Genomic DNA, 23,326 nt, shown 5'->3' on the forward strand with positions numbered 1-23,326 from the left:
ATGGAATACCCTGGATTATTATGCCCAAGAAATTCTTGTAGTTTTTCATAGTCAGCTCTCTTTCACACTCCCTTTGACAGCTGTACCAGTCACTGTGAATTCCCTAAAGCAACAGGGTAGTGTGCCATCTCACATCTAACATCCGATCTAACTTGACATAAGAGATCCCCTCTTATAATCTTCCTAGTAGCAGTTGTCGTCACATGGTCATGGTGTTTTCAAGGAAATCAGCATTTTGTGACTGAGAAGTTTGGAATGCCCATAGTTCCCTCTTGTGCATTACTGCTGTGCATGACACCTGGGGAGTCATCCCTTAGAGCAGGAGGGGAAGATAGGAAGAGAAAACTGAATGAAAAGCAGCAAATTTATGAGGAAATTCAACTTTTGGTCACACCAGTCAGTAGGTTTAGCCAAGGGAATTTCCTGTGGTTAAGCGGTACAATGTGGGATACTTCCTAATATTTAACAAAACCAGTAGCATGCATTTCTCTGTTTCTGTGGTTTTTACTTTTTAGTGTGACCAGAACAGGTTATATAAACTCATTTCTAAATCTATAATTTACAACAGGAGCACAAAAACAAAAAAGACATAAAGCCACAGTATGGTTAATAATATTGATTTTATTTTAAAAATGCATCAGGGAAGTGGGTCAGGAGCTTTGAATGATCAGACTTTGATTCAAAAAATCCAGTTCTACTTAATAGTCATGAAATTCTAAGCAAGACATTTAATCTCTCTGAGTTTCATTTAGTCCATCAATGCATTAGAAGAATATTAGTAGTCCATAAAATAATTGAGAGAGAGAAAGAGATAAAATTGCTTAGCAACATGCTTATATTCACTCAAACTATAGTAGCTTTGAGAAAATTTGCACTGTCTTGGCCTACTTCCAACATCTGCTCTACAATAGCCTAGATTAGATTATGTGCTAGGTTATTACTAGAAAGCGAAGTCTTTGCTTTTGGAGAAAAGTTTAATATTTAGTAGACAATATATTTTTTTTCTAGATGATCTTAGCTACCGCTGGCTTCTAAATGAATTTCCTGTGTTTATCACAATGGATAAACGAAGATTTGTATCTCAGACAAATGGCAATCTCTACATTGCGAATGTTGAGGCATCAGACAAAGGCAATTATTCCTGCTTTGTATCCAGTCCTTCTATTACAAAGAGTGTATTCAGCAAATTTATCCCACTCATTCCACTACCTGAACGTAAGTATTTTATTTGTTATACTAGAGGCCTGTTGCATGAATTTGTGCACATTGAAAGAAAATTAATTAGAAGGTGGCCGGTGGGGCGGGACTGGGCAAGAGGGGCCGGACATGCCCTGGAACTAACCTCCTGCAGTCCCTCCCCGGCCGGTCGCACCTGGGGCTCAAAGGGGCATCTGCAGAGTGAGTGGGGTCCCTCCAGCAGGTGGGTCCCTCAGCCTGGCCTGCAGGGATCAGGCCGAAACCAACAGTCCAACATCCCCCAAGGGGTCCCAGAGTGCGAGAGGGCACTCTGCAAAGTTGCTATTGCTCAGCAGCTCCTGCGTTGAGCATCTGCCCCCTGGTGGTCATTGTGCATCATAGCTACCGGCTGGTCACTTAGTCTTTTATATATATAGAATATAGATTCTGTTTTTGCAAGGTTGTCTGCTTCTGGAATACCTACAGTAATGAAAAGAAATATCCAGTCGGGAGATGCCCTGGCTGCTCAGTCAGGGCAAACAGAGGATGCACACTTTAAGAGTATTGATCCTTCCTTAGCTTTTTCAGTAGAGGTGATTAGCATCATGAAAGTAACCTAAGATGGCAGAGTTTGGACTGATTGCATCTAGTTCAGGAATGCAAAGTACTGATTTATTAGCCAAATATCAGTACATTAATTGCAAGGGAATCACTGACATCTGCTTGTTTTCATGGTCATTCACACTTATTAATAAGTTCATGAAGGGGAACAAAGAATTAGATTATAAACTGTATTATTACAGAATGAGGGGAAAAAGGCAGTTGGATTAATTTGATATTTTCAAGGAACTATTTACATGAAGCATATCGGTATATAAATTGCCTTTCTGATGTAAGTAATTAGCATATGTAGTAGTACTGTGGCACCATATGCTGTAACCACTGACGTAATTGACTGTCCTTTTCCCTGGCTCCTATTAAACTGCCTTCCTTTTTTTAATGCACCATCTCTTCAGAAAATCAGATCACAACATATTTGCTTACTTCACATTGGTTGGTATTCAGTAAATATCTCTTGACTTTCTGGCTCTTTTTCTCTCCCTAATCTCAGTAGTGTTGACATAAGAAATGTCCAAACCTGTAGAGAATTTTTGTACGAGTTTATTTGAGCCAAACTGATGATATATGCTGGGAAACAAGATCTCAAATGTTCCAGAAAAGAACAGTTTCGAAGTTTCTTTGATGCATGTGAGATTAAGGAGGGGACATAAAGAAGATTACATGAAAGTGGGAGGAAGCAAGGCAGAGGTTGGATTACAGAATAAAGAGATTATGTGCTTTCTTAAGGGTGGTTAAATCTAAAAGAGGTTTATCTTCTGACATCTCAAAGGTGTATTAGCCTAGATGCACAGGAACAATGGACAAGGTTTGCTTAAAAACCTCTCACTAAAGAAGTGATAGGCCTAAGGCATGACTACCCACCATGACGTGGCCATTTAGGAATTTATGGTCAGATCACCCTGTGAGGTTACTTTCCATAGAACCCCTTTTCCCTTCTACAGTAGACACTCTCACTCACTACTTCACAGAGTTAAAAAAGAGCCATGAAATAAAAACATTTTTTTACCTTTTTTCCTTATTCTTACCCAGAAATTCAGTGTTTCTATTGATTTTTTACTTTCTAATTTATAGAAGAAGTGTTTCTCCTCCTGTTTAACCTAATTCTCCAAATGTCCTGATTCACCTCACATTTGATTTATTAGGGTCTTCATTACATCACTCACTTCCTTTCTTTTCTAAATCTTCCAACTCTCCTCCATTCCTTTCTCTCTGTGTCTTCTTTTGTATTCAGTGCCAACAATCTTGAGTAACCCAAACATCTTCCTATTTGTTAATCCAAAGGAAGTTTTCAGTCTAATTCTGTATTTACTGTGACACTATTGGTTTCTTCAGCCTCTCTGGAACTATCCCTTCTTTGCCCAATTTTACTTCGTCCTTCCACTCTTCATCTCCCATTTGCCTCCCAGACAAATTCTATGTAGATCTTCCTCTTTCTTATATTTCTCTCTAATCTTTTTCTAGATATTCTCACCCATTTACACCTTTCAACAGTTGCCCTAGGCAGGTGGCTCCCAATTCACATTTCCAAAACTTTTCCCTGTGTTTAGAGTCTTTAATTCTACCCACCGCCTGGACTTTTCACACAGAAGGTGCTCAAGGATATTCAGCTCACAATGTTTCAAACACACCTGTTATCTTAGCTCTAAATCTCTTCTGGTGTTCTTATCTCTACATTTAGCAATCTCATTATATTTCTACTGCCTCAGGGTAGCATTTTTTCTTTTTTTTAGGGTAGCATTCTTAATCAACTCCTTTCCTCCCCTCATCTTCAGGACAGTGAGGTCAGTGGTTTTCAGTTAGTAAGCACTTGGGAAGTTTGAGGAAAATGTGGAACCCCGAGATGCTGATTCAGCAGGCCTAGGAAGTGATCCAGGAATCTGCTGGTTCAAGGAGCATCCCAGGTGATTCTGATGAGTTGGATATTTAATCTACACCTTGAGAAAACATTGATCCAAGCGAAGCCCTCTCAATTCTCCCTCTAACACACCACTGAGAGCTGTTCTTCTCTTTCTGTTCCCACTGTTACTATCCTAGGTCAGACTCTCATCTTTTTTCTTTATAAATTTATGAAACAATCTTCCTTAGATCTCTAACTCTATTCTGTATTTCTCTTCTCCATCCTTAAAAACTACCAACAAGGTCTTCTACCTAAACCAAAGGTAAGATTTATATTAATTCTCATACCAAAACCCATTGGTAATTTCAAAAGATTTAATATCACAGTTAAAAGCCTCCTAGATTGGCGTTGCAAGATCATCTTTAACTACATATACTTCAACATAATTTGAATTGCTAGACCTTTTCTTTTTTAATTTCCTGCACACATCTGGAGCTTTGTCATAATATGCTATTTCCTCAACCTGGACTAGTCCAGTTCAAATGCCTTCCTTACCTGAAATTCCCATACCCACTTCCAATTATCTTTCTTGGCTGCTACTTTTTTTTTAGATCATTTATTTCCATTTTGGCTTATATTTCAGGTGATTGTGTATTTCTTTGTCTCTTTAGCATCATATGGTATAAAGTACATACTCACATGTGATCCTAAACAATGTACTTTGCCTTTCTGAGTCTATTTCTTCCCCAACAAGGGAATAGTACATCTTTTAGGACTGATATGTTACATAAATCAGTTAATGTACCTGCGTTTATGAGCACAGTGATGTCTGAATAGACACTTTATTTCCTTCTTTCCCTCTTCTCTTCCCTCTTTTCAACTATTTCCCCTTTGCCTTATTCTCCATGGACACTTATTTCTCCCTTTTCCTCTCTTTTCTTCTTCTCCTTTTCTTCCCTCTCCCTTCTCCCTTATTTTCTTTCTTCTTTCCTTTTCTTCCTAAGCCCCATGTAGCACCTAGCACAATGTTTGACATGTATATTTGAAGTGCCCTAAAGAATTCTTGAAAAATATTTGTGAGTTGAATCAGATTGATTTACACAGCTGTCAGATGAGCCAATGTGATAGAAAATGCTTGACAAGCATTATACTATATACACAATGTGCATAAAAATAAATCTACACAGATATTTTTCAAAACCTGTGCAGAGAAAAGTCATCTCTATATTGAATCAATTCTAATACCATAAAAAAGAACACTGTTAAAAAAACAGTATTTTGTTTATTAATTCATTGATGTTTTTGTTTTTCTTAATATTAGGGACAACAAAACCATATCCTGCTGATATTGTAGTTCAGTTCAAGGACATATATGCATTGATGGGCCAAAATGTGACTTTAGAATGTTTTGCCCTTGGCAAGTAAGTATGTACATTTTTCATTAATGTATATATGAATACATTAATTTTGTGCTTTGGGGGAAATAAATGATGTAAATGTTTAGCTATCAACATAAATATAAGATTGCCTCCTAAGCATTGTGGACTCTTAGCTCTTGCATCTCCTATTTAAAGCCCTGTTCCTGACATCCGGTGGCGAAAGGTCCTGGAACCCATGCCCAGCACGGCCGAGATCAGCACCTCCGGGGCCGTCCTGAAGATCTTCAACATCCAGCTCGAAGATGAAGGCACATACGAATGTGAGGCTGAGAACATTAGGGGGAAGGACAGACACCAGGCAAGAATTTATGTTCAAGGTAGATATTTTGTTTTAATTTTTTATAAATTTACAGCCATTTTCATACTTGAAAAACTAGTAGTACATAGTGATTTTAATAACAGTGAAGTATATTACATGATGCAAAATCATGAAATATTTGTTCTGTCTAATTAAGTCGAACATATGGGTTATACAGTATACTAGTATATATCTGTGATCAATCAGTATCACTTCCCTGTAAACCCTCTCAGCTCACTCATCTCTCTACTTTGTCTTATTAGCTTTGCAGAGGCTAACCCTAGAAAAATCAAGCTCCCTGCCTCTCAGTGCCTGGAACCAGGAACTTGAATTTGACTTGAGATAAACACTACCATGTTGGTTAATTCATTGTAAATGGTGTATCACAAACTTTAAGTGAATCTTAGTGTAACCCAGCAATTATACTACATTTCCCAGGTCCACTTACTTGCCCACTCTCTTAAGTAAGCATTTCATGACTTCATTACTTCCTTCAAACCTGTAACTTGGCTTCCTATCTTATAGAAAAAAATGGAAGTAATTCAATTAGAACTTCTACATTCTCCCACCCACATCTACCCAATACCTGCATCTCTACCCATATCTCTTATTATTATAAATTCAGTTTGTCTCTGAGGCCAACATCTCCATTTGTGTACAGATTCTACCCTTCTTACTTATTTCAGGTTATTGTCCCAGACGTCTCTCATCCTTATAACATAAGAATTTTTTTTCACTTTACTAGATTATTCCCATTAGTATATAGTGGCTCTTGTTTCTTCCTTCTTTCAATTCTTCATTTTACCTCTGGCTACTGCCCCATTTTTTTTTCTTCTTGTCTCCCCTTAAAAAAGTAATAAAAATCATGACAGAATTGTGTATACTCTTTAAAAATGCTGCCTCCTTTTTTTCTCTCTCTTAAATACACTGATTTGATTTTTATCCCCACCTCTCGACTGAAACCTTTGCTTTTATGATCACCATGACATCCATTTTCTGCCAAAGCTGATGGTCATTTCTCAGTTGTGTCTTTCCTGATTGAACAACAGCAGTTGCCATAGACGATCCCATCCTCTTCCATGATTCACTTTCTAGGCTTCTGCTCTGGAACCCACACTGTGTTAATATCCTCCTACACCACTCTCCTTCTCCTCCTAACTCCTGCCCTTCTAACATTGGAGCCCTGGGGATTTGGTCTTTGAACCTCTTTTTTTATTTCAGTCACAAAACTCAGACCCAGACATTTTATCTGCCCTCCAAACTTGTATATTTTATACCCCAACAAAATTCATTTGATACATATCAAATACATGTGGGTGGCCTCCTGAGGGGAGAAAAATTCTGCTTAGAACTCTTACATTTTTTTAAATATAGCTGTCACTCTCTGTCTGGTTTCTAGAGCTTATAGATTGGTCTTAATTCAACATGTTAAGAAATCTACGCTCCAGGTTCTCAACAGAGTAGAGTTCTTAACTGTCTAATATGTAAATTCTTAGAAGAATCAAGGTGACAGAGCAGATATTTATAGGCAGTAATTTAAGGAAACTGCTATTTCTCTGTACTAATGAGGCATGCAAAGTTTTATCTTTTGGTCTAATCAAACAAGCAGAGGATTGCATAATTAAATCTTATATAGGATGCAACAAGCTGATTCACTTATTTATTCTTCTCATTTTTAATATGACGTCTCTATGTCACCTGTGTGAGGCTAAGGCAGGAATGGTGCTGATATTCCCATTTTATCTATTACTAAGATTATATACAGAATAAAATCTCTATCAATTAATATAACATATTATGAATATTTATTTTAAAATAATCTCCATATGTTACAGGTAAAACATAATTATAAGCAAAACATACTGAATTATATTATATGTACTCTAAAAATATATATGTATATGTATATGTATATACACATAATGTTGATGGAGTTCAGTGAGATCAGAAAAATGTCTTATTTCTTGTCCTGGCCAGGTGGCTCAGTTGGTTGGAGAATCATCCTGTACACTAAAAGGTTACAGGTTCAATCCCCTGTCCAGGCACATACAAGAGGCAACCAATATTGATGTTTCTCTCTCTCTCTCTCTTCCTCTCTCTTTCTCCTTCCCTTCCTCTCTCTCTAAAAATCAATGGAAACATATCCTTGGGTGAAAATTGTTAAAGAAGTTTTAGGTTCTTGGTTATTTATACACATTAAGTACTTAATAAAAGATTTATTTATTGATTTGGTCATAAAATGAATATAATTAAAGTTATTTTCAAAGAAAATTAAATAAAATACTAGGGTTCTTTCCTATCTACTTCTTTATTTTATATTAATTTATTTACTTACATCTATTTGAACTACTTTACTTAAATAACTTACATACTAAAAAAGGTCATTAGGTTGCTTATTTGTTTGCTCTCTAGAAATATTATTTTCTTTTGGGAAATTCCTAGCATTTTTAAGCTCTCAATAGATCGGATCAGTTGACGAGGCTGAGATCAATTTCTCTTAAGCATAGATTTCACCATTTATAGCTACTGTATGTAGTTTATAACATTTAAAGGTTATTTTAGTGAACAAGTAAAGTTACTGTGGATACTAGCCAAAGTTACATCAAAAGAAAGATAGTATATACCTGAGGAGTGGGAAAAATGACTCTTTATCCTAAAAAGGAAGAGATAGTGTCATAATTAAGACATAATTCTTTAAAACTTTGTCATTTTGAAAGATTTATGTTATAAATATAAATTACTTTACTGCTATCCATGCATTAGTTTTCTAATATAACATGGTTCACAAATAAAAAAATAATTATAAATTGAATTATAGTTAACTCCTGCTGTAATGATATAGGATAAAATTTACCTGCAGACCTATGGAAATTCACTTTCAATGGCTCTCACATTGATTTTATGACACACACATAGCTGATGTAATGAAGGTCAACTAAAGGCATTATTCATACTGAAGATTATGATGAATGTTGAGAATTACATTTGACATTTACACTGTTCTTTATTTTATTTTATTTTATTTATTTTTTAGCATTTCCTGAATGGGTAGAGCATATCAATGACACAGAGGTGGACATAGGCAGTGACCTCTATTGGCCTTGTGTGGCCACAGGGAAGCCCATTCCTACCATCCGATGGCTGAAAAATGGATATGTGGTATGTATGTGCAAGTACTTCGTGGTTCTTGGGTCCATATTTAGGTAACACTTCTGGTGGTCCTGGGATAAATATATCAGGAGAGTCAATAGAGTAAGGAGCCATGGGACCTTTAATAATAATTTTTAAAAATTTAATTAAAAAAAACAAGCAAGAAAGTGAACATAAATTATCTTCTTTCAGCTTAAACAACTTTCTGCAATCTTATGTCTACCTTCTCTTTCTCTCCTTATTTTTCCCTTTGTTCCACTTTCACCCCTCTTTTTACTCATCTATCTTCCCTCCATGATATTGTCCTCTTTTTCTTGCCACTGTTTTCCTGACCCACAGGAACAGAGGTAAGAGCAAAGTCCTATTTTTAGCCCTGGGAACAAGTAGCAGCAGAGGTGTCCTTCTCAACCTTCCCACTGTAGCCTCCCAGCTGGGCTGGGAGGGAAAAAGGTGGGCTCTCAGCTCGGTAGGAGGAATAAAATAGGAGCCACTGAGTGTGGTTAGTGGGTTGGAGTTCCCAATGAACATCCCACTTCCCTTGGCTTAGTTCGAAGTGGGGCAGAATAATATACTTAAATAAAAAGACATCCAAGCCCACACCTAAATGAAAGCGTTTCTGTTGACGTTTATTGAGGAAATGTTTTTCCTTTGTGTTCTTTTCAGTATCATAAAGGAGAATTGAGACTGTATGACGTGACGTTTGAAAATGCTGGCATGTACCAGTGCATTGCTGAAAACACATACGGGGCCATTTATGCAAACGCGGAGTTGAAGATCTTAGGTCGGTATCGTTTCTGGTTCCTGTTAACATTCAGCAAGAAAGTGATACATTAAAAAATGACCAGAGGGTGTCTGCAGATCATACTTGATTTCACGTTATATTCTGGCATTATTAAGTTAAAAACATTTAAAATGTGGTTTGGATTAGAATATTACTATTTTTTCTTCCTTTCATTAAAGAACAGTAAATAAATATAAGGCAACATGGAGCATAATAGTTTAAAAAAATGTTGTGAATGGTAAAGAAAACCTTACACATGCCGATTTTTACAAGACTGTTCACTCCTATATCTGGGCAGCTAAATAGTTACCTGACAGTCACTTAGAGAGGATAGTGCTTTCACAAGGCCCATGACCCAGCCTCAGAGGAGGCGTCTTGAGCACTTGCTCCCTGGATCAGTCCCTGGGTCTCATGCCCTACAATTGCTACGTAAGACCCTCAGGACGTTCTTCAAGCTCCTTGCCCCTTGCTGACTTCTACTTTCATAATGCTTCTTATTTCTCCATGAAAATCGAAACCCTTTGAAATAGAATATTTCAATTTCCCATCCCTCATTCAAAACTATCTACATCTTTACTACCCCTGCACTTTGATCTCTTCATCCAGAGAAAGATAGGTCTGTCTTCTCCTGTCCAAAAATAGTCCCCTTACCTGTGCCCTATATTCATTCCTTTTTATTTACCCTGATACTTTATTCTTGATACACCAAGGGGGAAATGCTTTAAAATCTTGCTATCACTACAAATTTAGTGACACTAAAATAATATGAATGGAAGTTACAGAATGTAAGGAAGTATTAAAAATAAACTATCTTTTTAAAAAATCAAGATCTTAATTTTAACTTTCCCTTCTACTTATTATAACATTGAGGATCATATTCCATTTCTTCCAGCACAAAGTCAAAACATTTTGGTTAATATATTTGATCTAGTTCATTTGGGTATCCAGCAAATGTTCAGGCTTTAGTTTCATACCATATTATTTTGGTATGGAGTGCAAAAAAACATTTGACTCTTGGAGAAAATATGAGGTGAATTTACATTTTTTTCCAAATATAAACTTTATATTTTCTGGTAAAATTTCTTGTTTATCCTAATGCATTACAAAAGAATATGAATATTCAACAGTTCAGGCTAAAGATCTTTCCATATTAAAACATTAAATCTGTCAACCATTTAATGACTATTAATGTAGTAACTAAGCAAACAGCATTTTTAGCCTAAGAGCAATGTTCCTGGGCATTTTTATATTAGTCTCAATATATATTTATTTATTACCTTTAGGAATCTTTTTTTACTTATTTAGATTCATTTATTCATCCACCAAATATTTGTTGAGTACTTACTCTATACCAGATACTATTTTTTTCTTTTTTTAATATATATATGTTTTTTCCTTTTAATCTTTATTGTTGAAAGTATTACATAGACCCTCCCTCCCCCCCCCACCCCCCATTAACCTCTTCTAGCACTTTCCCGTCCTGCCCCTACCCCTGCCCAGGCCCTCACCACCCCATTGTCTGAGTCCACAGGTTAGGCATATATGCATACAAATTCACTGGTTGATCTTCTCCCACCCACTCTCCCCTTTTTTTAATAGGCCCAGTAAAGAACACAAAGGACACACACACACACACACACACACACACACACACACAAGCATGTCTTCTTCTTAATTGGGTGAAAAATGTTCCCTTTTTCCTTCCCACCATTGAAATATATGGGTACATACTCTAGATCCTGTACCTAGAAATTAAAATATTAGATGAGTATAAACTTACTTAAATAACCATGCCAAATCAATTATTTCATTAAAACTGAACCTATTCAAGATCATTTTCTAGGTATATCTAATAGTAGACTTTTAAATATAATCATTTAAAATTTTGTCCCATATTTTACAAGTAATACATCACCCACAATATTTACTAAGCCAATACCATATACTAAGTTAGGTGTACAGCTCTAGTTGGTTGGTTACTTTTTAATCTGTCAATTATCAAAACTCAGACTAAGGAAGCAATGGGATAAACTAAATCCTTGCTGTAAAAAGCAGCCAGAGCAGTAGCAACATCTGGGAGCTTGTTAAAGTGCCGAATCTCAGGCCCACCCCAGACCTACTGAATCTGTATTTTGTTAAGGTCTTCAGATAATTTTGATTTACAGACAAAATTGAGAATCACAGGACTAGAAGATGAAGAGTCAAGACCTGGATAAAGATAAACAGGCCTGACCCTGGCCTGGTACCTCAGTTGGTTGGAGTTTTGTCCCAGTACACCAAGGTTGCAGGTTTGATCCTCAGTCAGGGCACACACAAGAATCAACCAATGAATACATAAATAAGTGGAACAACAAATCAATCTCTATTTCTCTCTCTCTCTCTCTCTCTCTCTCTCTCTCTCTCTCTCTCTCTCCCCTCTCATCCTCTCTCTCTAAAATCAATCAATAAATTAAAAATTCAAAAGATATACCTAGGCCTAAAAAATGCTCCAGGAAGGACATAGTTACAGATGATTGGAATATGTGGAGTCACCCTAGAGTCTGCTAATAAACAAGGAGGTTGAGAAATGAGCTAAATGTGGGGACCCTAAAGAAAGTTAGAGCATGCCATCAATGGAGTAACCTTTTATGAGACTCTATATCTTGTTTTCATAATTATTTTTCTGTACATGGAGGTAAAGATTAACTACAGGTGAATCATGACCTTAATTGGATTCATTATTCCCCAGAAGGCAGGGCTCTCTCTGTTTATTTTACCATCTCTAGTACCTGCACTCAGTTGGTGTTCAATACATGTTTGTTCAATGAGGGAGAAGTCATATTGCTTAGTGAAAAAAGCATGTTTGCAAATCACAAGGAACTAGATTCTAATGTGAATCCTACCTGGTACTTTCTGTCTGTGACACCTTCGGCAAATGATGTGATTTTAATAGCTATCACTTCTCTCCTTTGTAAACTAGAGACAGTTCGTTTACAGTGTGGTTGAGAGTATTGATTACGACTGTAGGTCATCATTAATGATGGTGCTCAATTTCCTCCAGTCTTTTACTTAACTTCTCCTGTGCAATTCAGTCAAAACAATTGAATTAGATGTTATCCTCAAGGTAAATATGGATATAGCATTTGATTGTAACTAAATCTTATAATAATACAATAGTCACCAAGAATTATATATTTAAAATTGGTGAATTTTATGATAAGTTAAATATACCTCCATAAAATTACTAAATAAAAGACAAAGGTATTAGCATTAAGTACAAAATGTGTATTGGTCATAGCTAGTAATATTTGATGAAATTAATCTTTTCTGTTGATTAGTAATCAAAACGAAATAAAAGATGGATAGCAGAATTTTTTTTAACAAATGAGAAAAATAATAATTTACTTTCTTTCAGCTTTGGCTCCAACTTTTGAAATGAATCCTATGAAGAAGAAGATCCTGGCTGCTAAAGGCGGAAGGGTTATAATCGAATGCAAACCCAAAGCTGCACCCAAACCAAAATTTTCATGGAGTAAAGGAACAGAATGGCTTGTCAATGGCAGCAGGTTAGTTCAGGAACTAGAAATCCAACCAGAATTCACTATTTGGGAAAATTTATTTTACAGAGATTTGTTTTCACATTAATAATGTAAATGTTGTTTGTTCCAACTTCTCTTTGCAGAAGATATTCTAGTTCTAAGAAGAATGAAGTTCTTACCCAATACTGTCAGTGTCTATTATAATCAGGATTTAATTTTTAGGCCTCTATAATTAATTTATAAGGGAATTTAGAACACTGAAACTCAGATTCTTGGTAAATTGCCCAAGGCCACAAAAATAATGAACAATAAGATATAAAACAGGATCTCTTTAACTTCTTTTTCTCCTCATAAGGGCATCTATATCCATTCACATTTTATTTAATTTTATGCCATTAGTCTACTAACTATTTCAGTAAGAAAATGAAAAGATGACTTCAAACTACTAATCACCTCTTCCCATCTCCTTAAGTGAACAGGAACTTCTCATCTTTCTAACAAATAGATCATCTACCAATGTCTTGGTGGCTTTGGGTTAATACAAAAAGCATGTGACTTGCATAGATTATTTATATAAAACTCACACTGAATGCTTTCTGTAAGGTTCCAAGAAGAAGCTATGGTTATAGTAAGAACTAAAGACTGGGGAGGAGACCATCAGGATGAGAAGTAAGAGGAATGAGATGTGAAGTTGGGGCATCAGGAAATATTCCAGGCAGTGAGTGTAATACGTGCAAATGCCCTGAGGCAGAGAGTATAGGATGTGTAAGGAATTCAGGAACTAAAATCATTATGGCTTGTCTTTAGAAGAAAATAGAGAAGAGTTTTAAGAGGTGAGATATAGTAAGCCAGATCATCCATAACAATGTTTCTATGCTAAGGGGCTTGGGCTTCATCTACCAGTAATGGAAATCTGACTAAAGGCTTAAATAAGGAAGGAAAAAACATATTTTGCCTTTTAAAAGAGTCTTCTGGCCAAGCATATAAGATAAATCTACTTCACAATAATCCAATAAGTAAGTAAGAGGTGCATTATCTTCTCTAGGATAAGCTATCTAAAGCCTTGAAAGGTTAAAGTGAACTTTTGAAAATACATGGATAATCTCCAAACTGAAAAATGTAAACATGTATCATAATGATATGGATGATCATGTGCTAACATCGTCCTCGTATTAGGATGATCACAGAGTGGCTGTTTGGGGAACAGAGGTGGGGTGGGAAGAAAGGACAGTGTAGGGATACCACTTGCTTCCCTGAACACGTTAACTTTTATAGTTAATACGTCTAAGAGTTATTAAGAATTTAATGAAATGATACTGGAAGAATTAATGTTAAAGGAAGAATCAATTTGTTCAATTTGCTGCTGAAACATTAGCTTTTAATTTAAAAACCTTGGCTTCAGTTCTAATGAGCACCAATATTATAGGCCTCTCCAGCCAAGGATTTCTCTGAACTATGTTTCATGGATTTGTTTTTCTTAAATATCAACACTTTCAAAGAAAATAAAATTCTACTCCCTAAAATTTTACTATTTTAGTCCTATCATAATATGTTTAAGGTCTTTGAATCAAATTGTATTACTTTTTTAGGAAAGGATCTGTAAATCCAATTTTGTTCACTACTTTAATCCATTAATAATCACATTTTATAATCAATATAGTATTTGATGTAAATATAGGTTTGAAAGTAATAAAATAGTATGTATAAAGAAAAGTTAAAGTAATAAATTATTTTTAGAGAAATAAATATTTCTGTTGAAAAATATTCAGCGAGTAACTGAATAACTCATTAAGCATAACTATAATTTCATTCTGATTAATATAGTTATAAAAAAAGTGGTTCTACATTACAAGTTAATTTCTCTTCCTGGTTAGTGGCTTGTAAAATGATTTACACAATATTTGCAATCAGTAGAGAGGAGACATAATGTCTTGATAAGTTATAATTAAGTTCTCAGTTATATAATTTTATTTTGGGCTAAAATCATATATATTTGCCAACAGAAATTATTTGTAATTGTCCATTTATATCTGATAGACGGCTGTTAGCTATAAAGTGATCTTTATCTGAGCCATTGTTGGAGAATATCTCCAAAATTCTTTTCTACTCCAGAGTCGGTATACTTTAAATATTACTAAATAAGATTGAGTTTATTCTGAGTAATATTTTGCGATGGCGAGTGAGTAATTTATTAACGACCAGATAGTTCCTAGCTTGTCTGACTACTTGTCTATATCATATTACCTGAAAAGAAGAAAAAGATCCTGGGAGTTTAATCTACATTGATTTAAGAATAAAGACCATCTTCCTGGCCAGTGTGGATCAGTGAGAGTATCAACCTATAAACCAGGAGGTCATGGTTTGATTCTGGGTCAGGGTACATGCCCAGTTGTAAGCTTGATATCCAGTAGGGGGCCTGTGGGAGGCAGTTAATGGATGATTCTCTCTTATCATTGATGTTTCTATCTCTTTCTCCTTCTCCCTTCCTCTCTCTGAAATAAATAAAAACATATATTTTTTAAAAAGAATAAAGACCATTATTACAAAAAAAAAAAAAAATCAAGCTCCCTAAATATTCTTACTAAAAATCAATTTTAATGCCATGGAAGAACTGCCTGAAAGTACAGGTGAAATCAGTGATGCAGGAAGTATACGTCTTAAGGATGGTAACGATCAATTGAGAGCTAATATACCTGAGAAAACTAACACTACCAGCGTGATTCTAAAAAGAATAATTGTCGCTGTTGTTTCCATTGCAACCTAACTATAACTTTTATTAACTTACTTGCAAAATAATTCAATGGAAGAGGGGTGAACATTGGCTAAGGATTTATATTAGAGCCTAGTGAGAAAAAAAGTGTGGCATGATACTGTTGGTACTGTGATACTATGGAACTACGGAAAGCAGATACCAACAAAGGATTAATCATGAAAGAGATTTATTAATGGCAATGAAGAGGAAAGGAAACAGAGAGGACAGCAAGTGGATGATCAGATGCAGATCTTACTCCAGATGAAGGAGACAAGGAAGGAAGGAAATCAGGGTGCAAATGACTTGGGCTTCAGTGTAGATCAAGGGGAGTGTGGGAAGGCCACTGGAGAGTCGTCCAGCTAAAAATGCCCATCACAGGAGTCTGGTGTCTTCCTGGAACTGGCCTGCCTTAAAACCCCTCCCGGGCTCAGTCATTGACTGAGAGCTGCCTGTGGGAAGTGTGGGCTTGGCTCAAACACACTGGTAGCTTCTGAGTGTGGCATCTGGGGCAGTGGGTCAATTACACTCCTTATAGTTGGAGAACTTAGAGGCATGTTGTCAAAGCTTCCACAATATCAAGCAATTACTCTTCGGTTTATATTATTTTGTTACTACGTTTCTTCTTCACGAAGCAGAAAGCACATACTCTGTCACGAACTTAAGTTGGTACTGGATAGTTAGAGAAAGGAAAGGAAATTCTGGAATATATTATTGGTGGAAAATCTTATCAGAGGTTTTTATTAGTAAGGTAGATATATAGTATTATTCCTTTATCAAGTTTGGCCCTTAAAATGGAATATATGAAGGATTGTTGGCATGTGTTTTGAAAACCTTCAGAGATAAATTAAGTGTTTGGAAATTACACATTTAAAGAAGGTAAATATCCAGTGGCAGATGAGTCAATATTAAATCAAAGTGCAAGGCATTATATGATAAATATACGTTATATATAAAAGTGATAGTACAGTTAAATATAATAAGTTGTTTTGGTCTCTAGCTTCTAAGGAAGGGGCAGATAGGCAGAGGGAATCGATTTAGGTTCTGTTCAATGAAGAATTTTCTAAATATTAATCTGTTATAGAAGCTGTTTACTAAGGGAGGTTTTAGAATATCTTTTTTTTAAGTTCCTAAAAATAAGATATATTTGTATTTCTCTGTAGCCATGAAAGTGTCAGTCTGTCCTCACTTCAAAGTCTGAATTGAAGTCTTAAGGTCACATTTCTGCAAGACCTGGGCTCATTTCTTTGAGGACTGTGACTGGTTTGAGCTTGTCCCGCAGAGGTGTAAGAGTCATTTGATGGTGGGATGTGGAAAACCACTTTCGTCAGTTCAGCTCCATGTAGTTCATTCACTCGAAAGAAAGGTTGATTGAATGACTACTCAGCGATCAGTGCCTCACCACTTAATGTGTTCCTGGCACACACAGAATATTTTTTTCCTAATGAGTTAATAGATACTATTACCGTTGAAGACACGGCCCCATACAAAGCAGATACAAATTTTCTAAATAAAGGAAGAAAAAAAAGATGGTATCATCTAATGTAAAGATAGGTTAATAAGTAAACCTAAATTATGTCAGATGAAATATGTATTAGAGAAAAAAAAATCTGGGAAGAGAGAGAGGATGAGAATGGCAAGACAGCATAACTTTGTGTGTGTGTGTGTGTGTGTGTGTGTGTGTGTGTGTGTGTGTTGGAATGTGTTTGTGTGTGTGTGTGTGCATTCAATACGACCTAGAATTATCAGGCAAACCTTTCTGAAGGTGCAAAATCCTAAAGGATGTGAGGAAGAAATTGTAAAATTGTCCATTGTCTCAAAGGCAATCAGAGGACTATGTTTTTTACTATGTGAGAAGCAAGGTCACTGGATGGTTTCAAGCTATTGAGTAATATCACTAAACAGAAAAGTGACATGATATGCCTTCTGTCATTTATGTCTTCATGTCTGGCTGACTCCAGGAAAAGGGACTATGGGCAGGCAAGGGTAAAAGCAGGAAGCCAGTTAACCATGAATGCAATAGTCCAAGAAAAAGATGAAGGTGGCTTTCTAACACAACTTTCAATGCCGAGAAAGAATATTATAAACAAAGGCTACAATGTTTCCTCTTTTAAAATCTCACTGTCAGCCCTGGCCGTGACCCTCTGTTGATTAGAGTAATATCCCCATACACCAAGGTTGAGGGTTCAATCTCAGGCCAGGACACGTACAAGAAGAAACCGATGAATGTATAAATAAGTGGGACAACAAATCAATGCTTCTCTGTCTCTCAAATAAACAAATTAAAAAAATGTTTTTAAATAAAATAAAAATCTCACTGTCAGTTAATTTGTGTAAAATGTACTAAGCTAATGATACTAGTGTCTGTAATCTAAGACAAAAATAAAGTATTTCATGAAATTAATTTTATGAATTACATTTTTTTTCATTTCAATAGAACACTTATTTGGGAAGATGGCAGCTTGGAAATCAATAACATTACAAGGAATGATGGTGGCATCTATACATGTTTTGCAGAAAATAATAGAGGGAAGGCTAATAGCACTGGGACTCTTGTGATCACAGGTAAGGAAGCATTTAATTAAAATTAAATTTCAGATATCATAAAATTGTGTTGTTTTTTTAGTTTGACATTGACGCATTTCTACTGTACTATAAGACGTGGTTCAGCACTAAGCTTCTAAGACAGTCCATGTACTGCTAAGTTTCCATTTGAAAAGCCTCTGGCCAAATCTCTTAATGAAGTTGTTCCTGGCATTTGATTTTGAAAACATCATATTCCTTTGCACAGAGCAATCAAAATATATTGATTCTCATTCTTTTAATGTAGCAGGTACTATTTTCTTGAATTGTGCTCTGCTCCGTTATTTTACATGTCCAGATCCCACGCGGATTATATTGGCCCCGATTAACGCTGATATCACCGTTGGAGAAAACGCCACCATGCAGTGTGCTGCTTCCTTTGATCCCGCCCTGGATCTCACATTCGTTTGGTCCTTCAACGGCTACGTGATCGATTTCAACAAAGAGAACATTCATTACCAGCGGAATTATATGGTATGTGTTTTACGTTTCATCGCATTAACATCCCAGTGACCCCATGTGTCTGCGCTACAGCTCTGTTACTATAATCATTTACATGAGACTGACAAACAGACAAAAAAAAAAAAAAAAAAAAGGCTTTTCATGGGTCTCCTTATGTTCATGAGAGCATTCCTGCCCTTTCTGAAAAATGGCTAGCCCTGAGGATTTTGGTAGAAATATTAATCAATAACTATTCTTTGTGCTGTAGGTCCATTCCCCTGGATTATTATACAATTTTTATATTGATGTAGTACACCTTAGTATATTTTTACTCTGGGTTCTAGTGCCTTCACATTAACTTGAAATGAGGTAAGAGCATAAACTTGTCCTTTGTTAAAACGATTATTTTAGGGTATTTATTTTATTCTTTGAGGATAAGATATAGATAAATTATATATATGGGGAGGTTTGGAGAACAAATCCATGTGATTTGAAAAGGGTTAAACAGCTGTTTCAGTTTAAGAATAGGAAAGCATACATGATACAAGTCCTTCAATTAAGCACAGGGATGTATAGATATAAAGAACATAGGCCCTAGCTGGTTTGGCTCAATGGGTAGAGCATCAGCCCATAAACTGAAGGGTCCCAGATTCAATTCTGGTCAAGGGCATGTACCTCCTTTGCAGTTCAATCCCCAGCTCCAGTTGAGGGTGTATGAGAAGCAAACAATCAATGTGTCTCTCTCTCACACATCCATGTCTCTCTCTCTGTCTCTCCCCCTCCCTTTCACTCTCTCTCTCTCAAAAAAAAAAAATCAATGGAAAAATATCCTCCAGTAAGGATTAACAACAACAAAAAGAAAGAAAATAGAGGTACAATACTGGGAGGTAATACGGGAGTAATGGCTTGTTGGAGGCATCGCTGGAGCATTGATAGGGCTGTCTGGTTGACAGTGCATGTAAGAAACAAATTGAGCACTGCTCCTACCACTTTGTTCTCTAGAAGGGTCTGTGTAGAATATATGCTTAGTTAATAAAACTTTAATTTTAACTTTAGAAGTCAATTATAAATATATCAATAAAGTTTGAGTTTGAATTAGTTCTGAGTTATAAAATGTTTAAGATTTTTACAGTCCTATGATATCTGAAAATTGGCATGTATATATTGTAATAAATATTATGCTTTCAAGTAGTCTAGCTCTTTTAAAAAATTCTTCTAGAACTTTCCACTTTAAAAAGCCAAACTAAGCTTTGAGTCAGAGTAAGAGGGATTTTAAATAGATGGAGGGATTTATTCTTAAATATCATTAAATAGATTTATAGAATAACAGTTGATGCATCATCATGTTAATGCTTTTTTGTATCTCAAATGCAATTCCTTTTTCTTTCTTTTTAATCGAATAGGTTTAGCTGTAACTCTAAGTCTACAGTAATTTCAATGATTGTCTTTGGTTCTGAATTAACTTACACTTTATAAAATGACAACTGCGCCCTAGCTGGTTTGGCTCAGTGGATAGAGCGTTGGCCTGTTGTACTGAGGGGTTCCGGGTTTGATTCCAGTCAAGGGCACATGCCAGGGTTGCGGGCTCGATCCCCAGTAGGGGGCATGCAGGAGGCAGCCAATCGATGATTCTCTTTCATCATTGATGTTTTTGTCTCTCCCTCTCTTTTCCTCTCCGAAATAAATAAAAATATATATAAAAAATAAAAAAAGTAAAATAAATAAAAAATGACAACTGGGTATTGGCAGAGAACTATTTTAACATTATGCCATGTGATATATTTTCCTTATATGTTAAACTATGTTGATATGCTTAATCATAAGCATACCCAAAACTAGTAAAATTGACACCAAAATCTTTAATAATTTCTTCAGATTGTGTTTTGTTTTGCAAGAAAAGCAAATGATACTCAGTATGTACTCAATTTAAGAAAAACTAAAGTGAGCTAAACAGAAATCTTATTTTTTTTAAAAGTAGACCTTTAAATTTGCTTATTTCCTTGGTTTTATAAATTAAATAATTCCTAAAATATAACAACCGTAATTTATAAAAGTAGTTAATAGCTGCTGTGAAGTCTATACAAACAGATTGTGGGGTGTAAATTGCCTAAATGAAGCTGAAACTTCATTTGTGGAGCCTCTTGATGTTTTTAACATAATAGTTTCATTGCATTGGTTAATGTAAATAAACATTTCCAAAAAGAGAAATTAGTAAAGGGAGAGAGGAGAAAAGAGCCCCTTGCTTTAAAAGAGTGAAAAATAAAGAAATAGCTGGAATGCTAATTAAGAAATAAATAATAAAGCAGACCATAAAGATGTAATAGACTTTGACCCTCACGATCGCCCCCCGTCCCCTTTTGCAGAAGGTAGCCACAGAGATCCCTACAGTTGCCCCTCAGCTTATCCAGAGGAGAACCCTAACTGCACACCCATGCTCTGGGCTCACCAACCCTGGTTTCAGCTCAGCCCACCAGATAATGATTCATGAATTGTAGAAAACATGCTTCCTGGCTAACTACACAGCTTAATTGAGTGAAAATACCTCCTGCACATTTTAGCACTTTAGCATTTTTGCCAGATAGTTGGTTTTTTTTTTATTGTAGGTGGACGGATGGGATCCAACTCTCTAAATATCAAAAAAGGGGGGGAAAAGATAAGAATACTTTAAGATAAGTTCTTAAACTTAATTCTGTCTTTTGAACCTAAGAAACCCATAAAGCTTTCCCTCACGTCTTCTTTCTCTTTTAAGGCAAACTTCAAAGCCAGACTTCACTGCTAAATCTACAACACAAGATTCAAGTGCAAACGCCATTTGTGTTTGATCCACCTTGTGAAAGATAATCCTGATGGCTAGTAATTGCTTCTGCACTCCTTAATAGACCATCGTTCTAGTGCAGTGGTCGGCAAACTCATTACTCAACAGAGCCAAGTATCAACAGTACAATGATTGAAATTTCTTTTGAGAGCCGAAAACCGACTTCTGGGCATGGGCCACGAAGTTTCAATCGCACTGTACGTGTGTGCCCGCACGTGGTATTTTGTGGAAGAGCCTCACTCAAGGGGCCAAAGAGCCGCATGTGGCTCGCAAGCCGCGATTTGCCGACTACTGTTCTAGTGGCTCTATCTAAAGCTGATTGAACAAAAGGTGGGGGGGGGGGGGGCAGCTGTAATACTTTCAATAATAAAGATAAATTAAAAAAAAAAATTAAAAACCAAAAAAGAAAACATAATAGAGAGAGCAGGTATTAGGGACAGCAAAGCAAGGAACATTGCTAATTGCAATGTCTATTATTCAAGTTGCAGGTAAAAATATCAGTATATACATACATTTTATATATGTATATATATATTGGTTTCATAAATAATATTTTGATATTTAAAAAAATTCTGGTAACATTTCAATAATTGAGTATCATTTGTTCATTTAAAAATGTTGTATTGAGCACATACCACAAGTGTGGAAAAGTGATGGGTGAATAAAACACTGACAGAAACAAACACAGCACTGATCCAAAATAAATCAGAGTTAAATCTGTGAGTTTAAAATTCAGATGTAAACATTTGGTTGCTATCACAGTTATCAAACTGCTATGATTATCACCATTACATTTTAATCATTTTAATTGCTAAAATTAATATCTGAAGCTCTAATTAATGAAGAGAGTATAGAGTTTACAGTTTAAACATTTTATTTTAAGAACCTAAGTTTTTATTTTCCACTTTAATTTTAGTAAGAAAGTTTACTCAGTACTCAGTGCTTTAATTTTCGCTTGCTGTTCCAGATTTTGACCACCCTGTGGCAGCCTTGCATAAGGTTTCAAATTTCAGTCTGGAATGATTGTTTATGAAATTAAACAAATATATTGTCCCATATACTTACGTCCAACTATGAAATGACTTCTATTTTGATTTTCTAATTCAATAGCTATTTACTCCCTTAAATACCAAAGGCAGAGTCATTTTATTTACCAATATAATTTATAATCCCTCTTGTTCTAGAAAGGACTTTTGACTATCTACAATTTATCTGATCTTCAGGAATTATATTTTAATAGCCACCTATCTTTGGTCATAAACTTTGAGTCATTTTCTTTAAACTATTTGACATCATTCTCCCTGTCAGAGCTATTATCTTTGTTGATCACATGAGTTTCTTAAACACTCGAATTCTGGCTGTTGCCAATGTAATTTTTTTTTTTCTGATTCTCTTATTACAAATAAATGTTAACATTGTACTTTACCAAGAAGCTAATTGCTTGATATGCATTGGATTTATAAATATCATATGAATTATTCGGAGGCTGGGCCACAACCAGACCTGGGCTCTAGGCTCCATTTTTTTCAATTCGGATCCTGTGACTGAGCCTATGATTAAGCCTCTCTAAGCCTCAGATTTCCCCCTCTGTAAAAATGTTATTAATAATTCACTTACTTCATTCAGATTACTTCATTGGGTTTGCAAAGCCAATTACTTCATAACATTTTTGCAAGGATTCAATGAGAGAATGCCTATAGAGTGCTTGGCACAAGATGTGGCCGATTGTAAGTGATTATTATGAATACTCTTTATAATAGAGAATCATTCCCCACTAAAAATTACAACAGTTGTAATTTTGCCAGATAGTTGTTGTTTTTTTAATTGTAGATCTCATATTTCATAAATTAATTCTTGCGCTGCTTGCTGTGTAGGACACTTAGTTCAAGAAAAAAAAAACCACATTCTCGGTATTTCC

The 23,326-nt window shown here is 35.6% G+C and overlaps 1 protein-coding gene across 3 annotated transcripts in view; it reads left to right on the top strand.

The window, feature by feature from the left end:
- CNTN1 (contactin 1) overlaps positions 1-23,326 on the top strand; it is a gene marked incomplete at its 3' end in the record, with an annotated part of 284,949 nt that overhangs the window by 171,137 nt on the left and 90,486 nt on the right. For all 3 annotated transcript variants that reach the window (XM_079773428.1, XM_079773427.1, XM_079773429.1), the window contains 8 exons: positions 1,009-1,215; positions 4,956-5,055; positions 5,209-5,390; positions 8,406-8,530; positions 9,185-9,302; positions 12,697-12,847; positions 18,007-18,134; positions 18,451-18,626. In XM_079773428.1, coding sequence (XP_079629554.1) covers positions 1,009-1,215; positions 4,956-5,055; positions 5,209-5,390; positions 8,406-8,530; positions 9,185-9,302; positions 12,697-12,847; positions 18,007-18,134; positions 18,451-18,626 — 1,187 coding nt within the window. The remainder of the gene's footprint in view (positions 1-1,008; positions 1,216-4,955; positions 5,056-5,208; positions 5,391-8,405; positions 8,531-9,184; positions 9,303-12,696; positions 12,848-18,006; positions 18,135-18,450; positions 18,627-23,326) is intronic.

Source organism: Cnephaeus nilssonii (genome assembly GCF_951640355.1).
Source record: "Cnephaeus nilssonii genome assembly, chromosome: 6".
Taxonomy (NCBI): Eukaryota; Metazoa; Chordata; class Mammalia; order Chiroptera; family Vespertilionidae; genus Cnephaeus; species Cnephaeus nilssonii.